We start from the raw sequence: 26,936 nt of genomic DNA on the forward strand, positions 1-26,936 counted from the left end.
TAAAATACAACGTTCTACAAAAAACCATGAACTCAATTTGTAACAAAATCTAGAGGATAAATCCATGGAATAGCCAAAATAGCTTAAGGGAATTCCAAATGTCATGATATAATTGAGTTGTGCCTGAAGGTAACTAATTTGGTCTGATGAACAGCTCTTCAGTTGACTTAGCGATATATCACAATGTGCTACAATGGAAATAATGAAGAATTTAAAACCACACAGTGTATTACTTTTTTAATAAGCTGTCATCAAAATGTATGAACTGTTTTAAAGTCAGCCATGATGATATGAAACTGAATGCAACCCTGATTACACAATAATATCTTTCGGGGCTAAAGAAGACTGCTGAAGATCAGATGGGTACAAAACTGTGTATGTTGTGAGCTCATAATCTCAAATTTTTTTTCTTTAAAAGACTTCAGTTTCGCCACTGACTGTACATTTATTCAAAATTCCTGTTGCAATTTCGACGTTGTGGCCATTTTCAAGTAGGTAACAAATGTTGCAAGCATAGCAGTAGTCATCAGCAAAAGCAATAAAAAATGATGTGAGCCCCTAGTGATCATGTCAGCCTTAGTTGTAAAACGATGGAGTCTGTGACTAAGGCTGACATGAGCACTAAGAGGCTCATATCATTTGTATTGCTTTTACTAATGACTACTCCTGTACTTGCAGCACCTGTTACCCATTTGAAAATGGCCACAATGTCGAAATTGCAATAGTAAATTTTTAATAAACATACAGTCAGTGGTGAAAATGAAGTCTTTAAGAAAATTAGATCGGTAGATTGAATATCAAATGAGATAATGAAATGGAGAAAAAAATGAAATTTATGGTACAACTTGACTAGGACAGATTCTGAGGAATCAAGGAATCGTCAGTTTGGTAATGGAAGAGAGTATGGCGATAAAAATTGTAAAGGGAGACCTAGGCTTGAATACAGTAAGCATTTTTAAATGGATATATGTTGCAACAGTTACGCAGAGCTGAAGAGGCCTGCACAGGATAGACTAGCACAATGAGCTGCATCAAACTAATCTTGGGCGACAACAAAAAACTTATTTAAAATAAAAGAATGTCGGAGAGAACACCAAAAGACATTCAAAAAAAGAAGTGAATGTCTGAGATAATAAAAATAATAATAAATAAAATAAATGTCAGCTTCTGGAAGAAAATACCTCTGGCTAATAATACGAAGTCCTCTACTGAGCTAAACACTGGATGAAGCAGGGGTTGAGGCAACATTATATTAACGTTAAAAGAAACTTGACTGAAAAACAGAAAATGAACAGAATATTTTTAGGGTGCATATAGGAATGTATCAGCCATGGTCACTCTGATAATTGTACCAATAACGATCACTTTGAGAAAATTCTGTCTTTTAACTACGAAGATACTGCAAAACCATAAGAAGCCTCAATCACCACCATCGGAGTGTGAGACACATCCATTACAACTGAGTCATCATTTTATCATTGTGATATCAAACTGAGAAAATTTAAAGAGTATCTTTTCACTTTTCTTGGCAGTAATGATATTTTGGTCAGTTGTTCACAGGATAAATTGTCATAACTTCTGCTATAACCATTTGATGGCAGTTTTCTTACCTCATCTTTTTTGGCCATGATGCAATACCTTTAAGTACTTCCAATGGATCCACATTTGAACAGTCTGGATTTTTTCCAAGCCTGTATAAAAAAAAAATTCATTGTAAGAAACAGTTAACACATTCAAAAAACTAAAACGAGTTACGTTAAAGACCCCCCCCCCCCCCCCCCCCGTATGACAGACCATATTCAATTATTTGGCTCACCTCTCCTGTTAATGCAGAATTACAACTGCCCAACCACAAAGTGATCGTCCATTTTGATAGGATAAAATGCTATTCAGAAACTATGCTGCCTCCCCCCCCCCCCCCCCCCCCCCCCCCCCGCCCCACACACACCTTCTAAGGCAAGTGTCAGACCTCCAGCAGGTTTTGTTTGCCCTGTGAAGTGGAGAAAACGGAAAGTTCCATCACCCCCCAGCTCAACCTAGATACGTTCTGAGATCTAAACACCCATATGCCCTTAGATCCAGGGACTAAACATCCAGATACTACTACTTACTTACAGTTACATCAGTCAAAAGAAAAAGTAACAAGACTCAAGTAACCATCTTATTATTTTCCTTTGCAGATGAACATTCTACACATACAATATGTATTTTATGCTCCCATGCTATGATAACTATGATGTCACCCTGGCCTCCCTCTCTGAAGGAGATTAACAGAACTCTACCCACCCAGCCTGTTCTGCAATGGTGTGCTGGCCTAATTAATTCGTAGTTCTAACCAGTATTTTACTTATGTTATTTTTATTTATGTGTTATGACACACTTAGTGGTCGGACAGCAGCTCTATGATCAGTACCAATACAATTAACACTAAATAAGAATATTGCATGAAGAAGTGATTGCATTAAGTAATTTTCCCATTTGAACCCTGATATCGTGAAGTTGCAAACACGTGCGCTCTGCCTGTCAGAGTCAGCTGTCAACCAGAAGTTGCACATACGGTCGCCTTTTTGTGTGGGCAGAGTCATTTCAATCACCTGACACTGCAGTTACCCCCACCCCCCCGGGTCCCTCCCCAACCTGCGCCGTCTCACTAGCCGCGTCAGCTGTCACTGCCTGCGACCCCTCCCCGCTTCCTTCCTCTCTCCGCGCGCCGTACTTGCTGCTGCCTGCCGCTGTTAAAGGGATCATGCGCTTATTAGAACTACCTTCACTATCAATCCATGAATAGCAACTTAACAAAGAAAGGTCCCATATTTTTTACACAATACCTATTTTAACTGTGATTTCTTACAGCCTTCCGTCTCAATGCCTGGGTCACTTCAATCACTTGGAAACCCACCCATAAATTTATTTGCACACCTAAGCCCTTAACGTGTACACTGATCAGACTGTAACTCCGAGGGGAATTACTTCCAGCTGATGGAATGCGAAACGGAAAAGCATCACAATAACGAAACACACGGCCATTTAGTTTGGTGGCGATTTGCATTTCCGAGCCTCCCTTGAAGTATAGTACCACCCTACCACCTCCTGTCTAGTTTGACACACATTAATAACCGGCCACCTGGTCCTTTTCCAAATTCGTAAATGGCTTCACCTTTATGTGCCCATCACGGCCCATTAACTCATACTTATCAATTCATTCGTGAATGGAGTTAGAATACTCTTTACAACAAGTACTAAACCCACTCTAATACTACTACTTTAAGTGGACTGCGTTTTGTGAATGGTTCGTTCCAACGCATTGCTCACTCAAAACATGCGCTGCTGCCCAGCTAGCTCAGCGTTACACACGCCGCACAGCTCTTCCGCTCTCTCAGTGCTCCACTCGTCGCACTGCTGCTCTGCAATCTCAGCACTAACTTGAAACCTGCCTCTGTCCGCTTCTGCCTCTCGCCAGTTTTATAACACTACCAACCTACAAGTGCCGAGTTTGATAAATTATTTTACCACTCAGTGTTAGGCGCCTTTTGTATGATTAGAGGCGTTGAGTGATGTCCGACCCACTGTGCGTTACCAGTTGATAGCTCTTTAATAATTGGTACCAAATAACTTGCATTTTTCTCCCCTTGTGGTTTTGTTAGGTTTAAGCATTTGACAATCATTTGACACCATTGCTATATCATATACGTTATTTCATGTATGTATTTTTATAATTTATGCCATTAGTGTTGTATAATATGCACTTGTATTTTATATTTATGACTCCAGAAGGTAAAGGCCCACCATAGCCCTGGATTTTAGATATGTTGCACTGCAGCAACATTCCCATTACATTATATTCCCCTTCAGTCGTGATACACGACTTTATGAGTTAGTGATTCTTGAATCCTATTATGCACCACGTTTGTGCCCAGAGCTGGATTGGTGTGTTCAGAGGAGAGTGAAGCACCCGAGTTATATAAAATACCCAATAGAGAAGAATTGAATGCGCCCCTGAAGTTGAGAAGAAGTGCGCTACCCTCTCGCTGTAGAGAGGTAAGTGAGATAGATTTTGTGGCAGGACAGAAGTAATTAAGTTTCACCCAAGTAAAAGAAGAATAGTAGTTAGCACTCCATGTGTGTGTTGCACATTTAAGAGATCACCCAGACAAATACAGGTTTTGTTGTTGTTCACCCTACTTCTTATGAAGTAATTTATTGATGAAGTAAAGATGTTACGAGCAAGCACGGAAATCGACACTGCTACTATTTGGATACAGTGGGCTCCCGTGCATTCAGAGAGTGTTAGACACCTTTTTGTTTATTCAAACAAACACACCCATGATGTAACGAGACTGAAGCACCTACTGAAATAAGCACTAGATAGTTGTTGATTAGCACCCAGGACGTGACGTCATCTCCCAAGCGCAGTAACGCGTCATCTTGTTAGAAATATAGTTAGCACGAGATTTTCACCCTAATGAGGAAAAGTTTTATGGTACAATGTCACAGTAGTTCGAGATGTAATCGCCCCATGTCTTCCTTGACCATGCATTGCACTGGGTTACTACAATTGCTCTCAGTCGCTTGTCTATTCGTTCCAACCTCAACCATTACTTTGTACCTCCCTCTTCCAGGCCCGTGTGCCTTCCATGATGTGATTAGTGCCCACAGAGTGCTCAGCTGACTGGTTTATTCTTTCAGTTTTCACTTTCATAAACTGATCGGCTACCTATCTCTTTGATCTATACTTCATTGACATTTCACGAGGCTCGACTTAGTCTGCATCCTGGACAGTAGCCAATGCTACTGAGACATATTGCCCCCCCCCCTCCCCCCCAAGAGGGAGGGGGAAGAAAAACCCTCTGACTAGTGGATATATCACCGCTGAATCATTCTTATTCTGAAACCTGTTACTTGAACTTGTTCCCGATTATATCCAATTTGTTATTCTTTAACATCAGCACCCTTCCAGTTCGCCATGGGTGGGCCACTCAGCATAAATGGCCCATACATCACGCTACCCTGGCGTTGTGATCGTGGACTGCTGTCCACGATTATGCCCAGAAAAACTCTGCATTAACGCAACATGATTTTTCCCGTTGGTCAAATCCCTTTTCCTCCTAAGCCACAACATCCATTACTAAAGCTTCCAATTCAGCAAATCACTTAGAAAACCACTAAATACTGTGAAATACACCTACGCATCAAGTGCAGGCATTGATTATTGCAACCCCACATTTTTGCACAAATGCCGATCAAGATGACGAGTAAGCCTCTTTCCAGCACAGCCCCCTCATTCGCTCGCTACCTCGTTGCTACTGATACACCTGCAGGTCTTTGGAATCTTTCCTGACTATTTATTCTTTTCTGTCCATGCCTTCCGTTTTTCGTAAGCGATAGTTCCTTGACTGGTTAACTCAAAGCACAAAGCTACGAAAGAGAATTGATCTGTTCTACCCCTGTAAGTTGATAAGAGAGGATAGATGACTTCCAACTGTTATACTCCAGAGGGCAGCAAAGTTTTGTTGATATGAGGATATGTAATATGTTGTTTTATTGAGGTTATTTGTGAACAGGCAAGAGTTCCTGTGTGTGTTGTGGTAAGTGATGTTAAATAGTCTGTTTTATGCTGCCACCCCAAAGGTCAGAGCAGAACCGTTAGCCATGATTCATTTTACCATGCAGCAAGTTTTCAATTGATACAAAGTTTTGCACTCGTTTAAATTCTATGTTATGTTACCACTGAACGCTTTCTATAAGCAGAGCATGGTGCAAACACATGGACTGGCACAGCTGTTGCCTTGCGATAAACCAGTCATGCCCCGAACACTCCTACTTCTCTCTGTATTCATTATCTTGTCTGCCGTAATTAAGTCTAATTTTCACATGATTTATGTCATAGTTGAGTAACATAGTGCACACGAGTCTGTTAACCTTCGACTTTTCACCTGCCACTACAGCCTCAGGTAATTACTTACTACTTTTTCATCCACTGTAATACTTCCCTTTCATAACATAACTACCAGCTGCAGCTAACGAGATTAGTTCGTTGCTATAGGCAATAGTATTTTCCATACTGTACCCCACCCAGTAACAGCCACTATCGTATGTTATGAATACTTTCGAGCAACCCAGTCCTACCATGTGCTACTCAACAGTAGCGGTTCACTATTTAATAGCTCTCACTGTGATGTCACTACTCCCACCGAGGAAGTGTTTTCACACTTTTCTTACACCCATAATGCGCAACTTCCTCCTCTCCTGTAGTATTTACCAGAGCAACCGATGGTACTACTGTCACTTGAAATTGGCCATCTCTCCCCAATCACTCACATTCCCAGCTGGTCCAGTCTTTAACTGACCTGGTAAACAAAGAGTTAGGGCAGATTATGCTAGACCGTGCCACCGCGCACATCATCAAGTGGCACCACCACCAGTATCTCAGTCATGTAGTTATTTCTAGTTCTGTATGTACCCCTTTCATAATTATCCTAATTGGTTTATCACTATGGGTAGCATTTAGAAAAGGACTTTTTGCACAACTTCAGTCACCACCTCCTGCTGTCCCTGAACAGCAGCCTCATGGGGAATACCATGCTTAAGTTGTCAAACGGGAGCAAGTGTGTTCCTTGCTGCCCCCATACTGTAGTAGTCCGGTAGTAAATAGTAGTGAGTAGAAAGCAATAGTAAATAAGTAAAGTACACCCAAAAGAAAAGGCATGGCCCTTTTTTTTACGTGTAAGAAACAAATTATGCGTGTGAAGTGATTTGAAAGTGTCAACCCTCTTCCCCCTCCCTTGTGATCTGTGCATCGCCCCTTCCGGAACCCACACTTATACGCTCTGGTGGGAGAGGTAGTACACCACAGCGTGCCACTGCTAACACCAACAGCTGATCGCCGCACCTTGCACCACCACTCCCCGCATCTCACAACACAGCCGCATCATCTGCTGTCGACCAAATTCTGTCACACAAGTCTTCATCACGCAACGCAAGCATTGTCATACATTCTTAAACAGATGCAAATTTAGAAAAGAAAATACGTTTCGCTGTCATTCATAGCCTTTCATTCCTCCCATGGTGTGGCCAGGGAGGGGAACGATTTGGGGTCATACACGTTAGCTTTAAAGTGAGCCCTAGAACGCTTAGAGACTGCTGGTGGCTGGCCACCAGCAAGAGAAGATGTGCCACGCTTCAATACGTGTCATCCACCCTATATGCCACCCATTCCGACCAAGGGCCCTCCCCACGGGCACCACACAGCCACAGCAAGGGCCACCTGGCAGGATGGCCATTGCCGGGAGTCCTGATGCCCCAGGGAGATAGGCATCTACTCCTTGGCATACGTGGGGAGTTAACGGCGCAGGCATCAGTAGAGCGATCCCTGTGTTGTCAGAGGTCTACAACCAACAGGGTACATGGCGGCCCCACCATAGCGGACTGGCTACCGTGATGGATATTATGTGCAATAAAGTCCACGGTCGTCACCTCTGCAAAAAGCAACACTGCACAGTGCATAGTGGAAATTGCGCTCAGGAATGCATCCTCGCCCAAGAGATGGAGAATGAGTGGGGCGACAACACGACAACGATAAAGCTGGCTAGGGGTCTCAATGCACAATGGACAAAATGCACCATGTAAGGCGTTCTTCTCCAATTGGCTCACCCTGCGAACGCGAGAGGGGACCATCACATATAGGCCGAATGTTTGAAACTCCTTTTAGTCGCCTCTTATGACTGGCAGGAATACCACAGGCCTATTCTAATCCCCGGAACCTGCAGGGGCATCATAATGAATTCCTCATGTAATACCACACAGTTTCTTGTAATATGCCTACTAGTATGGCATCAGTTGTACCATATTTCTTTAACTGCTGATCATACCACACCACACAGCGTTCTCTTTCCTCATTCCCATTTGTGATTGTAGTTTTAGAATATTCTTCAGGTTGATGGCATTCAACAGAAGTACAACACATTTGAATTGAGTCCTCTGTTTTGAAACTGCCAAAAAAGAAGGAACAATCTTCTTATAAATCCTCGCCAAGTTTGGATACCTTTCAGTTAACAATAAATGACCCAAAAAGAAATAACTTTTCAGCAACAGGTTATATCAGTTTAGCTATTTGAGCTAAATAATACAACACAGCTTTACAATGCCATATATATGTAAAAGAAAAAAAAATATTCCATTTATCCTCTCTACTGTCAACTAAGATAGCAGTAACAAATGAAGCACGTGGCCTTCCTTTCTTTTTGCAGTGTCACACCATTGTCAAATGCACGAGTATGGATTGTGCTGTGAATTCGCCATCAGCCAATTAAAAATGGAGAAGATTTACTTCTGTAGACATTGTTCACATCATCAATTGACATTAGTTTCAAAAATACTGTCTCTGAGGATTCATTAGGTTCCAACTGGACAACAATAATAATTCAGTAAAAGCAAGCAGCAAACTGAGTAAAGTAAATAATGCAGTGGAATGGTCTCTTCAAAGACACTGGAATACTCAAACTAGCTTCCCAATTCAATGGTATTTGTTGCTAATATTGAAAAAATAGTTTCAGTTGAACTCTAATTTACTCCAATGTAATACAAGGCAGACAAGTAATTGCTATGTAGTCTTTGACTCCTTACCTAGGTTCAGAATTTTGGAGCTATTATTTTCGATGAACTCCCGTCAGACACAAATTGAGAATCCTTATCAATTCAAAATAAAATAATTTTTTTTAAAGCCAAACCTACAAGTTATCTGATTATGTAGAGTCTAGAACTTTTATGATCTCTATGTGCGTGATATGTAGCAAATGTCCATGTAAATGAGCCTCTGTTCTTGTAAGAAAGATATAACTATTGTTCTTTATTAAATAGCAATGTGGTCACATAATACATGAAGCTATAAATGGAGCTTTGAGTGATAATGAACAACTTAAAGTAGTCTAACAGTAGTTAATGTAGCTGCTTCACTTTGTTAAGGGGAGTTGGAATGCCCTATCCCGACGATGTTAAATTTCGTGACCTAGCTACCCTGTATTTCAGGGCCACTGACATGAAACTTTTATAGGCCATTAAACTGTATGTTCTGAGTCTACTGAACTACAATAATTGCATTTCAGCCACTGCTTTCAGAAATACAATTTTTTAATTATATGGTTAAAATTTTGTGTACTTTTTTGTACATTGTCCTAAATAATTTTAATTATACATAACATTACGATGATCTTTTAGTTCAGTAGACTCAGGATATGTATGTTATTACTCCCTCAAAATCTGAATATTCTACTCGAAGTGGTTTCTAAGATTTAGGGAAATATGCAACAGTTTTTCCTTCTTTTCTTCTTTCTGGACTCCTTAATGGTCAACTACACTGCATACTCTGCTCTATCAATGCGAACCTTGACCATCTGTTCAAGTTCTCTGATGCAGTTTGCTCCAGGATCAATTCTCATATGCTGTAGCACTTTCACCCTACCAATGTTCCCATCATTAAAAGCAATAACAACATCACTGACCTCCCACTTTAATGTTTTCATTCCAACAAAAACATTCTTTGGTAAGCGAGTCCATATAAGATTATTGAACGACTCATTGGGATTTTGAGTCTGACCACTTCTTCAGTAATTCCGGATTTGACAGGTCTCTGTAAATCGGTTTTAGAATATCCATGACTGCTGCTGGGATGGAATGTTTATGGCTGTATGAACTGTTTGAGTACTGGGCATTGTGGTAATTGCATCATGAATCAGGTCCAGGAGGGCAAAGATGGTGTACTTGTTTTTCATCAGTTGACAGTCTGTGGAAGAAGGTAGCCCATACCACCTGCTTCATTTTCAACAAATCCCCAGAATTATATCTAATGGCCATCCCATAATCCTGCTGTAGTTCATCGATCACTTTGTCTATCAGCCTGCCTCTTACGGTTTTACCACCATAAAGTTTCTTGTCTCTCAAACTTTGTTTCAACTTCCTCAACCTGGTGCCCATCCCCTTCTAGACATGACCAACACATTCCAGTTTTGTGATAATCTTCTAACCAAAAGGCTGAGCAGCTACTGCACTGTTATATGCTTTTGTGTCTCCATCACCTAAGAATTTAGTGTAAAAAAACTCCCCTTTCGTTCACAGATTAACTAAAAATTTCAATAGCTGCAGAGGCCTCCGTACCACCCCTTGTTCCTTCGTAATTTCTGTCACAGATATGCCCTTCTACATTCGCTGATTTACACTTATAACAATGTTTAGTTGAAATCTGGAAACCTATTACCTTTCTAGTTTCCACACTGGTCATCATACAAAAGAATTCTTAGAATTGTAGCCGGGCTTCTCCCAAGTGCCATCAAACACTACTAGTATGTCAGTCATACCATCATTTATTTCAACAGCTTCATTTGCAGCATCCTTCATTGACTCACATGCAACAGATTCCACAGCAGCTCCAATAAGTCCTGCATACTTGTCGATTTTATTCATCTCGGCACACATTGTTTCTGCTGCAGAGTGTCCTTTGCCAGAAGCTCTCAATCCATAAAACCACCTAACATTTACTTCAAAATACTTATCTTTACACTTATCAGAATGCGGATGGATATGTGTGTGTGTGTGTGTGTACACCTGTCCTTTTTTCCCCTAAGGGAAGTCTTTCCGCTCCCGGGATTGGAATGACTCTTTACCCTCTCCCTTAAAACCCACATCCTTTCGTCTTTCCCTCTCCTTCCCTCTTTCCTGAAGAAGCAACCATCGGTTGCGAAAGCTAGTAATTCTGTGTGTGTGTTTGTGTGTTTTGTTCATTGTGCCTGTCTGCCGGCGCTTACCCGCTTGGTAAGTCTTGGAATCTTTGTTTTTAATATATATACACACCAACTGTATTACATCTTGAAGTAATGCACATAAAAATTTTAACATTTTCAAGCGGTGTAGATTATATTTAAAAAAATAAAATAAAATACTTCCCATGCGAGTTTATAAGTGATATATGTATCATTTTATACAGAAAATTGCAAATTTTACAATGAGATAAAAACCTGAAAATGTGAAAAAAATTCACATTTTCGCATTTTTATCCCCCTTAATGCACAGCTTGACTGAGTCCACCAACCTAGAGGTTCCCCATGATCGTATTTATGGAACACAATGAATGAATGAATGAATGAAATCTACAAATGAATGTAGATGGTCAACAATAAAGACTGTATTTACACAAAAGTCAATTGTATTTCTACTACATATAGCAGGAGAACAAAAAAAAATCCATATTTTCCCTGAAATCAGTAAGCATATAGAAAATTCACAAATTTCATGATACATGCAAATAAGTCTCCTACTGGTTTTATACAGTAAGAGTCATGCTTTGACCACCCTTTCAATACTGATAAGTTATACTTAGCAATGATGCGGTTAAAGTTATACTTAGGTACTATTTACAATGTAAGCATGATCTGAGGATAGTCGCTAGTCAACTGAAACTGGTTATCATCTAGTTGTAACTACAGTACATATAGTGGAGATGCTGAGTCACAGATAGGCACAATAAAAAGACTCTCACAATTATAGCTTGCAGTCATTAAGGCCTTCGTTAACAATAGCCACACACACACACACACACACACACACACACACACACACACACACGAAAACGGGTTTCAATTGAATGAGACTACAGTCGTGTGTGTGAGCATGTCCGTATGCATGTCTATTGTTAACAAAGGCCTTAATGGCCAAAAGCTATAATTGTGAGAGTCTTTTTGTTGTGCCTATCTGCAACTCAGCATCTCTAGTATATTGTGAGTAGCAATCAAGGTTATTTAATTTATAAATGGAAACAAGTAGTAAATATTAAAAAATGCAAAAGTCTAAATTCTGTTGTCATCAGTATCATGTACCTATCTTTAAATCACTTACCTGAATTTCGTCAAATCCAAAAGTACGTTGTTTTCACAACATTGTTTTATGTATTCTGTAGAAAATAGCTCACCATCATCCTCTAAATCTTGACATTGCCTTGCGAAACAAACAACATGTTCCCCTTTTGTTTCTACCACAATTCCACACCTCTCCTGAAAACAACAGAAAGATTGCAAAACAGTGAAGATATTATGAAAAACACACACACATTTAACATGACATACCAATTTTTTTGTGTGTTGGGAAGGGGGGAGGGGGGGAGGGAGGGTCATTGCGAGGGGCAGGTGCACCATCTGAGCAGGACTTACAGAGTCATCATCATCATGCACATAAGGTTTAACACACTGAAGAAAAACATACACAGTGGATTTAATATACAGCACATCATCATAAACACAAAATTATAGAAGCATAATATTAGAAGTTTATCTGCTCTTCTGGAAGGATGGTGTGAGTGTATAAATGATAAACATATTGGAGTATGATGCAGTTATTACAAACAGAGACCATCACTTTTATTACAATATCCATGAAGTCTACTACTTTTTTAGTATGGCTGGTGGCAACCAACAACATTCATAATGAGAAAGTGATTTCTTAAAAAGTTTAAATAGAACTTGGTAAAAACAGCAAAAACTTCTGGCACTGAAGTGCATTACAATATTTTTAATTTATTTTCAGAGAATAAAAGAAACAATCAACAAGAGGACAGACTTTCACAAGAGCTTACAGAATTGTCTTTACAAGGCAATGATCTATGTATCTGAGATACCTGTCAAAAATCACTGGATCACATTCCACAAAGTTGTTCATTAATCTCTGTTAACTAGTTTCAGTTCAATTACATGTCATTTTTAGGTGTACAAAGTTAACATTTCAGTTGGAAATCATGTATCCATGCGTGTCTCATAGCTGAAATGTGTGTAATAGACAAAATTGAAAAGTCCACTTTGCATACCTGAAGTTGGACTGTAATGTTACTTAATCTTGTTGTATGGAGATTATTAACATATAGCTGTGTGGACTGCGACACCACGATTTTTGATAAACTTACAGTAAGTATACTGATGGTGGAGAAATGCTAACTTATGATGATGGTCACGTCAATGGAAGTACAGGGGTACAAATAATAATACGATTGTGACTGAAATACAGAGTTGAACAAAAACCTAATAAAGATTACACAATCCTCATCACTAACTACTGTTATGATATTTTACTGCTTTACTTATTACTGGGGTGATTACAGTAGCTTGGGTGCAGTAGACCAGTTTGGATGCAGATTTAATTACCATTCCTGAAGCTAAGAGGCCAAGGTTCACTCTGATATGGTTGAATACCAGACCTTATCAACAAATCTCATCATAATAATTAATATGCACTTTACTTTTTTCCTTGCAGTTGTTAAAATTTAATTTAATTTAAACATCCAGTAGCACCAGAGTTTTTGTTTGATAGTTTCTTTCCTTGAAAAAGAAGTTAATGTGGATGAAAAACTATCTAGTTTCATGTATACTAGACGTGTAGTGGAGATAATAAGTTGCAGATAGGAATAACAAAAAGGCGTCACAAAATGAGTTTTCAGCCAAAAAAGCCTTTGTCGAAAATAGACAACACACAAACAGATAGACAAACGAGGGCGAGCGCGCGTGCGTGCACACACACACACACACACACACACACACACAGAAATGCAACTCATACACACATGCACACAGTCTCTGGCAGCTGAAGCCAGACTATGAGCAGCATCACATGAAAGGAGAGACAATGGGGTGGGGGTAAGGTTAGGTCAGGTTAGTGTTGTAATGTCCTGTCGACAACAAGGTCATTAGAGACGGAGCGCAAGCTTGGGTTAGGGACGGATTGGGAAGGAAATCGACCGTGCCCTTTCAAAGGAACCATCCCGGCATTTGCCTGAAACGATTTAGGGAAATCACGGGAAACCTAAATCAAAATAGCTGGAGACTGGATTGAACCGTCGTCCTCCGGAATGCGAGTCCAGTGTGCTACCACTGCGCCGCCTCGCTCGGTTGGGGGTAAGGAGGAGGCTGGAGTGGAGAGGGGGAGGGATAGCAAGGTATGGCTGGGGGACAGTAAAGTGCTGTTAGTGAGGGTGTGCACAGACACAGTGGAGTGAGTAGGGCAGCTAGATGCTGTCGGTAGGTTAGATGGAGGGGAGGGGGGATAGCGGAAAAGGAGTGAAGTAAAAAGACTGGGTGCATTGGTGGAGCAGAGGGCTGCGTAGATCTGGAATGGGAACAGGGAAGGGGCTAAATGGGTAAGGACAATGACTAACCAAGGTTGAGCCCAGGACGATAATGGGAACAGTATTTATTGCAGGAGAGTTCCCAACTGCGCAATTCAGAAAAAAGCTCCTGTTGGTAGGAAGGACCCAGATGGAACAGGCTGTGAAGCAGTCTTTGAAATGAAGAAAATTGTGTTGGGCAGTGTGCTCAGCAACGGTGTGGTCCAGCTATTTCTTGGCCACAGTTTGTTGGCAGCCATTCATGCAGACACACAACTTGTTCATTGTAATGCCCATGCAGAACACATCACAGTGGTCACATCTTAGCTTGTAGATCACATGACTCACTTCACAAGTAGCCGTGCCTTTGATGGGATAGGTGATACTTGTGACCTCAATGGAGTCGGTGGTGATCGGAGGATGTATGGGACTGGTCTTGTATATAGGTGTATTACTGGTTCAAAAGGCTCTGAGCACTATGGGACTTAACTTCTAAGGTCATCAGTCCCCTAGAACTTAGAACTACTTAAGCCTAACTAACCTAAGGACATCACACACATCCATGCCCGAGACAGGATTCGAACCTGCAACCGTAGCGATCACGCGGTTCCAGACTGTAGCGACTACAACCGCTCGGCCACCCCAGCCGGCTCTATTACTGGAATGTGAGCCATGAGACAAGGGGTTGGGAGCAGGAGTTGTACAATGATGTTGTGTAGGATTGGTGGGAGGGGTGGAAAGGATAGTGGGTTGAACATTCCTCAGTTCAAGACACATCGAGAGTTAGTTGAAACCCTGGCGGAAAATGTGATTCAGTCCCTCAAGTTCTATGTTCCATTCTGAGGGGAACGCTCCTCTGTGGCGGTACAGTGCGACTTTCAGAGGTGGTGGGTGACTGGAGAGAGAAGACACAGAAGATCTGTTTCTGTAGATGTTTGCAAGGGTCATTATGGTCTGTGAAGGCCTCAGTGAGACCCTTGGTATATTTTGAGGGGAACTTCTTGTCAGTACGGATGTGACAACTACAGTTGGCTATGCTGTATGGAAGGGATTTCTTAGTATGGAATGGATGGCAGCTGTTGAAGTGTGGGTATTGCTGGTGGTTGGTAGCTTTGATATAGATGGAGGTACTGGTTTAGCCATCTTTGAGGTGGAGGTCAAGATCAAGGAAGGTGGTGGCTTGTTGCATTGAGGAGGACCAGGTGAAGCAAATGGGGGCAGATGATGTTGAGGTTCTGGATGAATGAGGATAGCGTGACTCCACTCCCAATCCAGATCATAAAGACTCAGAAGTCCATATTTATACAGATGGTTGTGGGACCAAGCCTGTTCAGTATAAAATGCCGAATCAAACACCTTCAGCTGTCTAAATTCCCTGTTGTTATTTCACTTGAGCAACTAGTTTCAGTGCTATGTTGTGCCATCTTCAGGTCCCCAGATCGATGTGTATTAAGAATTCTATCTTTTGTCAAGTCAAAATAGCACTTGGTGGTATAGAGGAATGGGAACAGGGAAGGAGCTAGAGGGTATGAACAAAGACCAATGAAGTAGAGGCCAAGCAGGTTAGAGAGCATATGATATATTGCAGGGAGGGGTTCCACCTGTCCTATCGAAAAAGCTGGAGTTGGTGGAAACTATACAAAAGGCACAGGCTGTGAAGCAGTCACTGAAATGAAGAACATTGTATGGGGTAGCATGGTCAGCAATGGGGCAGTATAGCTGTCTCTTGGCCACAGTTTGTCAGTGGCCATTCATGCGGACAGACAGTGTGTTGGTTGCCATGCCCACACTGAATGCAGTACCCTGGCTGCAGCTTAGCATGTAGATCATGGGATTGGTTTCACAGGTAGCCCTGCCTTTGATGGGATAGGTGATGCTTGTGACCGAACTGGAGTAGATGGTGGTGGGAGGATGGTCCCATTCCAGCACTATTCCACCAATGCACCCACAGTCCTTTAACCTGTCTCCTTCTCCGCTAACCCACCCTGCCATGTGTCTAACCTCCTGACTGTGCCCAGCTCCCGTAACCTCTCCACCTCGATCTGTATGCTACCAGAAGCAGCACTTTACTCTCCCTCACCCCTCCCTGCTATCCCTCCCCCTCCGCACCCCAGCCTCCTTATCCCCACTGCTGCTCATAGTGTGACGTCAGCAGCCAGACACTGCGGTCACGTGTGTGAGTTGCGTTTGCGTGAGTGTGTGTGTGTTCTATCTCTGCCGAAGGCCTTGTTGGTCGATAGCTTATTTTCTGACAGTCTTCTTATTATACCTATCTGAGACTCAACATCTCCACTACATGGTGAGCTGCAACTATCTTCTTCATAATATTGTTACATTACATTCTGGATTTTCCACTGAAATTAAGTTTTAAATATAAGTAATTTGATTTAGTGCTTGCCCACTTTCTTAATGATGAGAATGTTAGTTAGTTGATAAGCTGTTGTCATCTCAATGATAAGATTGCCATTTCTGAGTCACTTAACAGTTTTTAGTGGATACACAAAAGTCTCCAATGTCTTTCTTGTGAATACACAAGGAGCTAAATCAGAAATAGCTGCTGTACTGGAGCAGGTCTTCTTATGTCATCATGCGGAATAGAATGTTTTAGACTGTCATTTGAGAGCAATATCATCAGACTTTATACAGGCTCCCTGCATGGCGGCAGACTGCCAGAAGCTTTACACACATTTATCTGTGTTCAGAAAAAGCTGTTGTCATTGGAGTAAAATGTCACAGTCAACAGTGGTGATTTGTTTTATTTCTTTGTCCACAGACCATTCAATGCAACAGTACTGGACATGTCAAATACATTACAGAAATAATTCACACATACATAAAATATTAACAAAGTAGGGTACGATTAGGTGAGGATAGGAGTCACTTTTATCTTGGGTTGCAACAGTAGATGAATAAGCCTCTGTGCAACAAATCACTCACAAATTCAATGTTGAACAACAACTACTACTCAGTAGACATAGCATCCAGAAATAACCCCTTGCTTTAGGATACTGAAGCCACTGTTGCACATTTTTACCTTTGTTTAATGCTCTTCACAGGGAAGAGAGATTAACGTCGGTACAGGTACAACACAACTAAACTCTTAAAGCATACGAAAAGTTCTTCTAGACTGATGAGTCATGGTATACGCTGTTGCCTACCAATCACAAGCTACAACAACGCAGAATACAATGTTAAGTAACAGATTCCACAAGCCAGAAAGGCACTGTGCAGGCAGCTAATAAGAGTATTCTCATTTTTGCAGAGAATGAAATGTGATCCTCAATTTTACTGACACCGTCTCTCATGGGCAAATTACACAAGAACTTACTGTATGATAATATGCGTCCTTTTTGTTTGCCTACAAGACACTGCGGAGCACCTGTAGATGAAACACCATCTAGTGATTCTGAACAGTGACAGAAAGGTTTTAGGAACACTCCACAGTTATATGAGTACTTCTTGCGTACCTAAATAACATAATCTCATTCCTACATAATATATCTGGTGGGCTACTGTATGAAGTTTGCATGCCTTGAACACAAGTCCAACCAAGCTTCCAGACAGACTGAAATCAGAATGGCTTTGGTGCCTCTTGGAGTCCATGACAGGATCCACTGTCATCACTGTTAGGACAAAAGGGGGTGCCACAAGATCCTAAGTAGATGTTTAACAGAGTCGGTGATAGGTGTATAAACTTACAATGTCTACACAGGCAATTTTTTGCAATGAGAAAATTAGCACAGAATACTACGTAAAATTCTAGAAAAATTATTTATTTTAAAATTCCACGCATTGAGAAAATGAACCACTCAGTGTCACAAGAACACAATGAAACTGATGCATATTTCGTCTAGAAAAACATTCACCTTGCTTCTAATTTTACCAATGAAGATCAGTAAATATTTGAATGCCACACACATGCTGTCAATGTGACAAAACTGTGAGTCGTTTAGCATAATTCTGAACTCTTTTGGTTTGCGCTGGGTTTAGCAGACAGACAGATTATGGGCCTTAAAAGAAGTCAAGGAAAAGTGATACGAGAGTGCTGTACATTATATTTGGTACATGAAATCTTAACATTACAGAATCTATTATCAATATAAGTATTCCACTCACTCTATCTCCAGTTAGATTTATGTAGTAAACTACCCTGTAACGTAACACACAATACCTCCCAAATATGATGACTTGAGGTCCTGAGATCTACTGCAGATAGGGGTGGGGATTTTACTCATTCCAGTTCCACCGGCACAGCTTCAGTTTGCTTTCAAATGAATACATGACATCTTTCTTGATGGTAAAAGGTGTCCAAGGTGCTCGGCTCGACACCCGCATCTCCTAGTGCCGCTGCTTAGAAAATCTGTACCTTACCTACAATCAGGCGAATAGCCCAGTCACAGGCTTGCACCACAAATCTCCAGCACTACACACATGCACACACTACAGTATCATCTTTTTGGATCTGCTCTCTTCTTTTATTTATCTCCATGCTTCTCAGATTACTAGGCAGAGCTGGTCATAATACAATTATTATTTTATTATACCAATCAAAAGTACTTTCCATTCCACCCATGTGAACCCTAGGTAGGAAAGACCTACATACTTCAACATGTGAAGTGATTAAACTAGTGTGTTAGGTTTCCATATTGCCAGTTAATCAATGTTTTTGCAAACATTGCACATTCAAGCAATATACCACCACACTAGCAAAGGCAGAACAAAAATCTTTAATAGGTAGGAATTTTACATATATGCCCTTATTTTACAACATGCTAAAGATCAACCATACAGCTGCAGATATCTACACTGTTACTGATATCTGTATAACGAATTTTAATGTAGAAAATTCCAGCAATTTTATGTAGTGTGATAGAAATAACTTCCAACTTTTGACAGTAAATAAAAATGAAATAAAACACAAGGCGCATAGATAATTCTTTTATTTACGCATGAGGGCACAATAAATAGTTCCCTGCCTTACACAAAGATGACAATGACAACAACAATTTGTTTTTGTTACAATGGTATAGGCCACACAATAAAGTGAGTCAAGCGTCGATCTGGTATGTGAGAAGTTTTGCAAATAGCTTCCCCCCCCCCCCCCCTTTTGCATTTGTTTCATTCAAATGGATGAGCTAGGATATTTGACATCATTGAATTCAGTATTTTGGATAATTTACCACCACTGAAAATTAATCAACCCTTTATAAGAAGTCCATTTCTTCATTTTCAACAGTTTACAGATGGCTAATGCAATCCTTACCTGGCCAAACATTCCTCAAAAATTATCAATATGAAGAATGAGTCCAAACTGAACTACTGATGATGTTTGGTTTGTGGGGTGCTCAACTGCGCGGTTAACAGCACACGTACAAATTACCAACCTTTGCTCAACCCAATCTCGCCACTTTCATGAATGTTGATGAAATAATGAGGACAACACAAACACCCAGTCATCTCAGGGCAGGTGAAAAACCCTGACCCCGCAAGGAATCGAACCTGGGATCCCATGCTCACGAAGCGAGAACACAACTGCGAGACCACGAGCTGCAGACTCAAAACTGAACTGAGAACTGAGTAAGTGCGTATATTGCACTGGGCATTAAATAACTAAAGAGTTACGAAATAGCTTGCACCATAGACACGTCAAAAGAAGAAGTATCATGCATTTTATATTATAAATTAACTATGAGAAAGCTTTGTGCAAAGTGAATGCTACGTTTACTGCTTGCTCATGAGAAGGGAATGTAAAACCAAATTTCTCAGTAATGATACAGCAATTTAAAACTCAGTCCACCTTTTTGAGCTGGTTTGTTACTGTGGATGAGATGTGCATCTCATCATTTCAAAATAAAACAAAACAGTAATTAATCTGAGGTAGTCTCTTCCCCCCTCCCTAAGAAAGCAAAACTAGTTCCATTTGTGGAAAGTTTTCTAAAATATACAAGGAATAAAGATCATGTTAAACGTACTGTCAAAAAAGAGGTCAGTAGAGATAGAGCACTTTTGGTCTGGGGAAGGAAATTGAAAGCTGGATGGCCGTACATGGATTTTATCTGCCAACCTCCTAAATGCAAGTCACATGTCTTATCACTGCGGCACCTAATTCAATCCAAAACATGAAAGGGACTCAAGGTAGCACTCTACTTTTTCAGTGTAGGCACATGAGAAAACTTAATCTTAACATTTCTAAAGGATACAATAATAACTATCAACTACTATCCAAGTCTTCTGGAGCAATTGGATAAAGAAATGTGTGCAACATGGCCAGGACAGAACGGGAGGGAAATTTCTGTCGGCAAAATTTATCTGCTGTCAAAGGTGATTTGTCAATGGGAAAACTGAAGGATTTTAAATACAAATTGCTGAAACATCCACTATGTCTTTCATCTATAGCCAAATCCAAAGCAATTTGTAACTGGAAAACATTTAAGAGTTCAATGCTGAGGTTATCAAAGATGCAGAGGCATTTCACAGAGCTTTACAAAGCAGACTTAAGTGATGGCATCTACCCACAGAAATTTTTTTGGACAAAATGCATTCATCTAAGACAATTAAGTCAATAAATTAGTGTAGTTTTGATCTACAAAACAGTCTGACTTCCAGTCCCAGAACGTTTTTTTTTTTTTTCTCTCCAATTAGGAGACCTCTTTTTTTCCCAACCTATGGTAAAGGTAATGTCATTCAAGTGGTAGCTACCACTGTCACAGTGTTTAAGCCATTTTAGAAGTTGTCCATAACTGTTCAGGTTATTACAGGTGAAATGTTAGTAACCTCATCTTGTTTTCTTTTCACAGTCAGCAATTTATGGGCAACATTGACAGACCTTTAGTTTCATACATCCCTTGGGAAGCAGGGAAAAGGGAAAATGTCAAAGTAGAGAGTTTCCTTATAAGCTCAATTGTCATAGGTCCATCCCAGTCATGACATACAAATGTCTTAACAAAAACTGTGAATTTTTGGTTTTCACAAAGAGTCTTATTTATTCATTACATCAATGTTATCCCCTTCAAAGTAGTCCTCATTAGATATCATACACTTATGGCAGTGCTTTTTCCAATCCCTAAAATATTTTTTGAGCCTGATATTTGGAATAGCTCTTATCTTCCTCAGTAACACATTTTTAATCTCATCTTTGATTGTAAAATTATTGTCCGTCAAGATTTTCTTTACTTTTGGGAACAAAAAAAAAAGTAACTTGGGAAAATGTCTGGCAACTACGAAGACTGGGCCATCGTTACAGAACTGTTTCTGGACAAAAATTCATGAACAAGCAAAAAAGTGTGAGCAGGTGGATTATCATGGCATAAAGATCATGAATTCTTTCAATATAAGCTCAAGCTATTACTGATCATTCAGTCCCGTGACACGAACTCATGGTGCCTACTCCATTAAAATCAAAAAACACATCGAGCATAACCTTCACATTTGATGACACTTGTATAGCTTTTTTTGGTCTTGAGGATCCACAATGACTTCAGTGGGAGGATTGACTCTTAGTTGTAATGTCACATCCTTATACATATATTTCTTACCCTGTTATGACATGTTTTAATAGGTTCACACTGTTGTTGACTTCACTAACGATTCCAGAGGAACTTGGACTCACCGCTGATTTGTTTGAGATTCAACAACTTTGTAAAAAAAATATTGCTGTCGCACATTTCATACCCAAAACGTTCAAAAATTTTACATGGTGTGAGTCAACTGATATGCCACATTAGTGATCATTCACAATCATTTCTTTCACTTTTCCTAAATTTCATCAACTGATGATGTGTGGGGCATCAAGCACCCAACATCTTCACAGCCTTCTTCGAAATGCTTATGCTACTCATACACCCTTGTGTTATTCATAGAAAAATTTAATACAAACTTTCTGATCCATTTTATGTAACATACATAAACACTGACACTACTAAAACACATACAATATTTTTGATAGACAACAACATTGTTAACACTGTAAAGACACTTTTCAGAAATGTTTACCAACACAACAATGAAAAAACTGTGCAAATTGGATGACCACAATATGCAAAATCAGACAATGCCAGTTAGTATCTGAGCATACCTCACATAACATTTACTATGCCTTCATCTAGCTGACAATCCATTACAGACAGCATTGTTGCTTCCAAGGACTTCTTTAAGACACAATTTCAGGCCAGAAGATGATGATTATAAGAGTATAAAACACTGTCAGTTGCTTCAGACCAAGCAGCACCTGTGGTAAGGCCACAATGAGAAAGTGATGTTAAGGACTGAAACTGTGAAAGTTTTAAAATGTATCACATGCCCTGTATCCACAAAAGACATATGTCCTGATCAAGACACATTCTGTTCCTATAGATTGCAAATTTTTCTAAAGAGCTTGCAATTCAGGAAAACTGATCTTACCTGGTTAAGTCAGGATATTCTAAAGGACTCAGAGATTTCATCCATTTATTGTCTGAAAAAAATTGTACTGCTCCATTTTATTACAATCAGCAAGCAAGATTCTGCTCTAGACAACAACTGCTCATAGAGTCAATTTGTGATGGAAACCAAAGTAGTCCTCTGTGTTGGAATAGTATTAATTATTGAGTCATAGCCTAATCCAACATGCTTGCCATCCTCAAGACTCACAAAACAGTTCTCCACTTCTTATAGATGCAACATGTGTCAGAATTTGTCACATAACTGTGATTTCTTCATTCACATTTTCGATTTTTGTCCAAGACAGTAGACAACAATAAATTAAAAGTAAGTACAATCCCACAGTTTCGATTGAGGTTTTCAAGTGGTCTCCCTTGGTCGCCAGGTAAATGATGGAACTGAAAAATCCCTCTCTAGTATTTCCATTAGGATTCTCTTTGCCCCATCCCCAGTCTACTGGGGTATTTGGCTCATAAGGTTGAAGTTCTGCAATGGGTTGCCTAGCTCCACCAAGGACGAGGTGCTACTCTTTTGTTTCTATAAATATGGATAGATCATTTGTTGTTTACCACCACTAGATATTCAGATTTCCTTTTCTTTCCTTTTTCTGTCTTTATTACTAATTTCAATACAGATTAGTAATTCATGACATGGCATACCCTCAAATTGGTAACGAGCACTGTCAATAAGGCAACAAGTGCCAATTTTGAAACAGGATCCAGTGTTATCTAACTCTGTTTATATTTCTTTGACATGATGGTGATTTGAACCATGTTTCCACAAGGATCTATCACATGCTTACGGTTGTTGCACAATAATTCGTTAGGACATGGGATGGTGCAAAACAATTACAACACTCAGCTATCTAACACAAGAGGGTGAGGCACTAACTTAAAATAAACTACTGTATAATTTTCATTTCAAGCTAATGCTACACAGCCTCAAAATTCTCCATCGGTGTACTCCAAAAATTTTTACTACATTTTTCTCTGTTCTGTGTGTAATTGAGTTAATCAGATAGAACAGAAAAAAATCATACACCAAAATTCACCTTCTATGTTATTTAAAGAATTTTTTTGATCCTACATTACTACCACCACCATACAAATGTTCTCTTCTTCAGTCACCTACATGACCCAAACAAATAAATAGCATTAAATACCAGACTATTCATTTTTCAAATCCTCTGTGGTATTTTATCTGCTTCAAACAGTATTGTCTTACATTTTGGAAGAATATTAAGTCTGGGGACAATTATTCATTTTATTTCTTTCTACTACAAAATGAACAGGTTTATTTACATTTAAAGCAATTGTCAGCAATTGTTATCACTGCTTATTTGACATTGCCACAAGAAGCAAACTCACACCGTATTCAAGACTGCTTTATTGTGACTATAAGCAACACAGCTATTTTGAAGCCACTACAACTAAATCAAAATGACAGCCTCAGCTTTCTGGGTAGTTAGATGTGGATGACATTACAAAGGAAAGAAAAATTGTGCACAACTGTATGATCTAGTTGCCAAATACCAAAAATGTAGTGTATATTCTGGTACACAGTCCCCTCCTCCACCCACACACAGCTTTATGATAATCATCATACTGAAAACAGGTAGAAAAAATATTTTAGACCTAGTTATAAACATACCCAATCTTTCTGAGAGTATCACCACTGAGAAAGGGATTAGTGACCATGATGCTATTAGAGAATCGATGGTCACCAAAGGCAAATAAGTCGTCAGGAAAGATAAGAGACTGTTTGTGTTTGATCAAACTGGAAGGATCACTATCGAAACTATTTAAAGGATGAAATGAGAGCCCAGAAGAACTGTGGCTAACACTGAATGCATTTACAAAAGACGGTGAGGATCCACCCTGTTTGAGTATAATTTGTAGCCTGTTGTTTAAGCAGACTGCTACACTTTTGCTTTTTCAACAATCTCTAAGGTATTCTGAAAAGTTGGGTAATTAAAATATACTTCCTATGCAAGAAAAGTGTTCTACCAACCATGAGAGTGAACATACATGTCAATCACCAATAATTAAATAAATGAAAAGTGTGTGGCTCCATTACCTCTGGACAGGCATTCTAAATTAAAAATAACTTTACCTGTATTTGAAAGTTCTGTGACAAGGTAGGCTGCGAGCTCCTGGACTTGGGTTTTAGGGTTAAGAACTTTAGGGTGCCCCTAAATGGGTCAGGTGTGTACTATACATCAGATGCTGCTACCAAGGTATCTGACTGTGTGTGGCATACACACAAGGATTTTTTAGATTACGCAACTCTCCATCCAATCCAGATAATGATAGCAGTAGGAAACCCAAAAGTGTAAGAGTAATATGGAGAGAAATGGTCCCCATAAGTGAAGGTATTAAAATTCCAGTGGTGAACTGCCAAAGCATTTGCAACAAAGTACCACAGTTCGATATGCTCCTAAAAAGTGTTGAAGCTCACATAAACACTACGTACAGAAAGTTGGTGGAAACCTGAGATTGATAACAGTGAGATTTCTGAGCAAAATTAAAGTGTATATTGAAAGGATAAGCTGATGGGAAATGGAGGCAGTTTATTTGTCCCATTACACATGAATCTCAAATCCACTGTGATACAAATTGAGGCTGCAAGATCAGGGTTAGTCATAAAACTATAACTGGATCCTTCTTTCACCCACCAGACTCATCTCCTGATGTAACAAAAAACTTCAGAGAAAACCTCAGTTCGCTTGTAAGCAAATTCCCTAAACATGCGTAATCATAGGTAGAGATTTAAATCATCCAACAATCAATTGAGAAAATTACAGTTTTGTTAGTGGTGAACACACGAAAACTACCTAGAACAGATAGTTTGAAACCCACTCATGATGGAACTATATTGGATATAATGGCATCAAATAGACCTGACCTCTTTTTGAGGGTGTCCACATCAAAACTGACTATCAGTGATCAAAGAATAAAGGGCAACTAAAACAAGTAGAAAGATATACAGGTTCAGTCAACCACACAAAAAAATCTGTAGTCATATCTCAATGAGGAACTTGAAACTTTCAGCACAGGGCAGCAAGAGCATGTAGAGGAACTGTAGCTCACATTCAGGCTAATTGTTGACCACACACTGAATAGACATGTATCCAGTAGAACAGTGCATAATGGGAGGGAACCTCCATGATACACAGTCGCTGTAAAGATACTTCTAAAGAAACAGAGATTACTGCATAATAGGTGTAAAGCAAAGTGTAGCACTGTACACAGACATAGGCCGAACGAAACACGTTTGAATGCCAATAGAGCAATGCATGAAGGCAGCAATAACTACCATAGCAGAATATTGTCAAGTGATCTTTCACAGAACCCAAAGAAATTCTGATTGTATGTAAAGACTGTTAGTGGCAGCAAAATTAGTGTCCGGTCCCTAGTGAATGCGACAGAAACTGAAATTGTGGGTAGCAAAACAAAAGCAGAAATGCTTGACTGTTTTTAAATGTTCCTTTTCAAAGGAAAACACAGGAGTATTGCCCCAATTTAATCCTCGTATCACTGAAAGGATGCGTGAAATCACTAGTTGTGTCAGTGATATTGAAAAACAGCTGAACTCATTAAAACTGAGCAATGCTCCAGGGTCTAAAGGAATCCCTATCAGATTCTGTACTGAATTTGAGGCTGAGTTCACCCTTTTCCTAACTATGAACTATCGTAGATCTCTCAAATAAAGAAGTTGTTCGAAGAAAGCACAGGTAACACTCAGATACAAAAAGGGTAGTAGAAGTGATTCACAAAACTACCATCCAGTACCCCAGACATCCACTTGTCAAATCTTAGAACATATTCTGAGCTCAAACATAATGATGCATCTTGAAGATAATGACCTCCTCTGTGCCAACCAGCATGGATTCCAAAAACAATGCTCATGTGAAACCCAACTCACACTTATCTCACATGACACACTGAAAGCTTTGGATGAAGGTTATCAGATAGATGCAGTATTTTGCGATGGGACCGCTGCTGCTCATGTTGTATATGAATGATATTGCAGACAATATTAATAGTCTTGATGCAATAATTTACCAACAGCCATATGTATTGTAGAAATTTATTTTATGAACTTCTTATGCGCTACCAGTTTCGGCATTACATTGATGCCATCTTCAGGCCCCACATGTCATAGTCGAAAAATTGCTTTATACGGAAGAAGCCATATAACAGGAGTCATGAATCAAATCGCTATGCAACAGCTCTTGGTAGCCAGGCGACACAGACTGTGTTTCAGCCCATCGCAGGGGCCATCTTCAGAGTGAACATATGGTTGACTGCTGGTGGCATCACGTCTACCAAGGTGTGGCAGGAGGTGTGACAGTCTCCTGCCACACTCTGGTAGAAGTGACGCC

The 26,936-nt window shown here is 39.9% G+C and overlaps 1 protein-coding gene across 3 annotated transcripts in view; it reads right to left on the reverse strand.

Moving 5' to 3' along the window:
* The window catches only part of LOC126363034 (uncharacterized), a 135,641-nt gene that overhangs the window by 102,454 nt on the left and 6,251 nt on the right, over positions 1-26,936 (reverse strand). For all 3 annotated transcript variants that reach the window (XM_050007932.1, XM_050007933.1, XM_050007934.1), the window contains exons 2-3: positions 11,884-12,038; positions 1,611-1,691 (exon numbers count right to left, since the gene is read on the reverse strand). In XM_050007932.1, the coding sequence (XP_049863889.1) occupies positions 1,611-1,691; positions 11,884-12,038 (236 nt within the window). The remainder of the gene's footprint in view (positions 1-1,610; positions 1,692-11,883; positions 12,039-26,936) is intronic.

Source organism: Schistocerca gregaria, chromosome 1 (assembly GCF_023897955.1).
Source record: "Schistocerca gregaria isolate iqSchGreg1 chromosome 1, iqSchGreg1.2, whole genome shotgun sequence".
In the NCBI taxonomy this organism is placed as follows: Eukaryota; Metazoa; Arthropoda; class Insecta; order Orthoptera; family Acrididae; genus Schistocerca; species Schistocerca gregaria.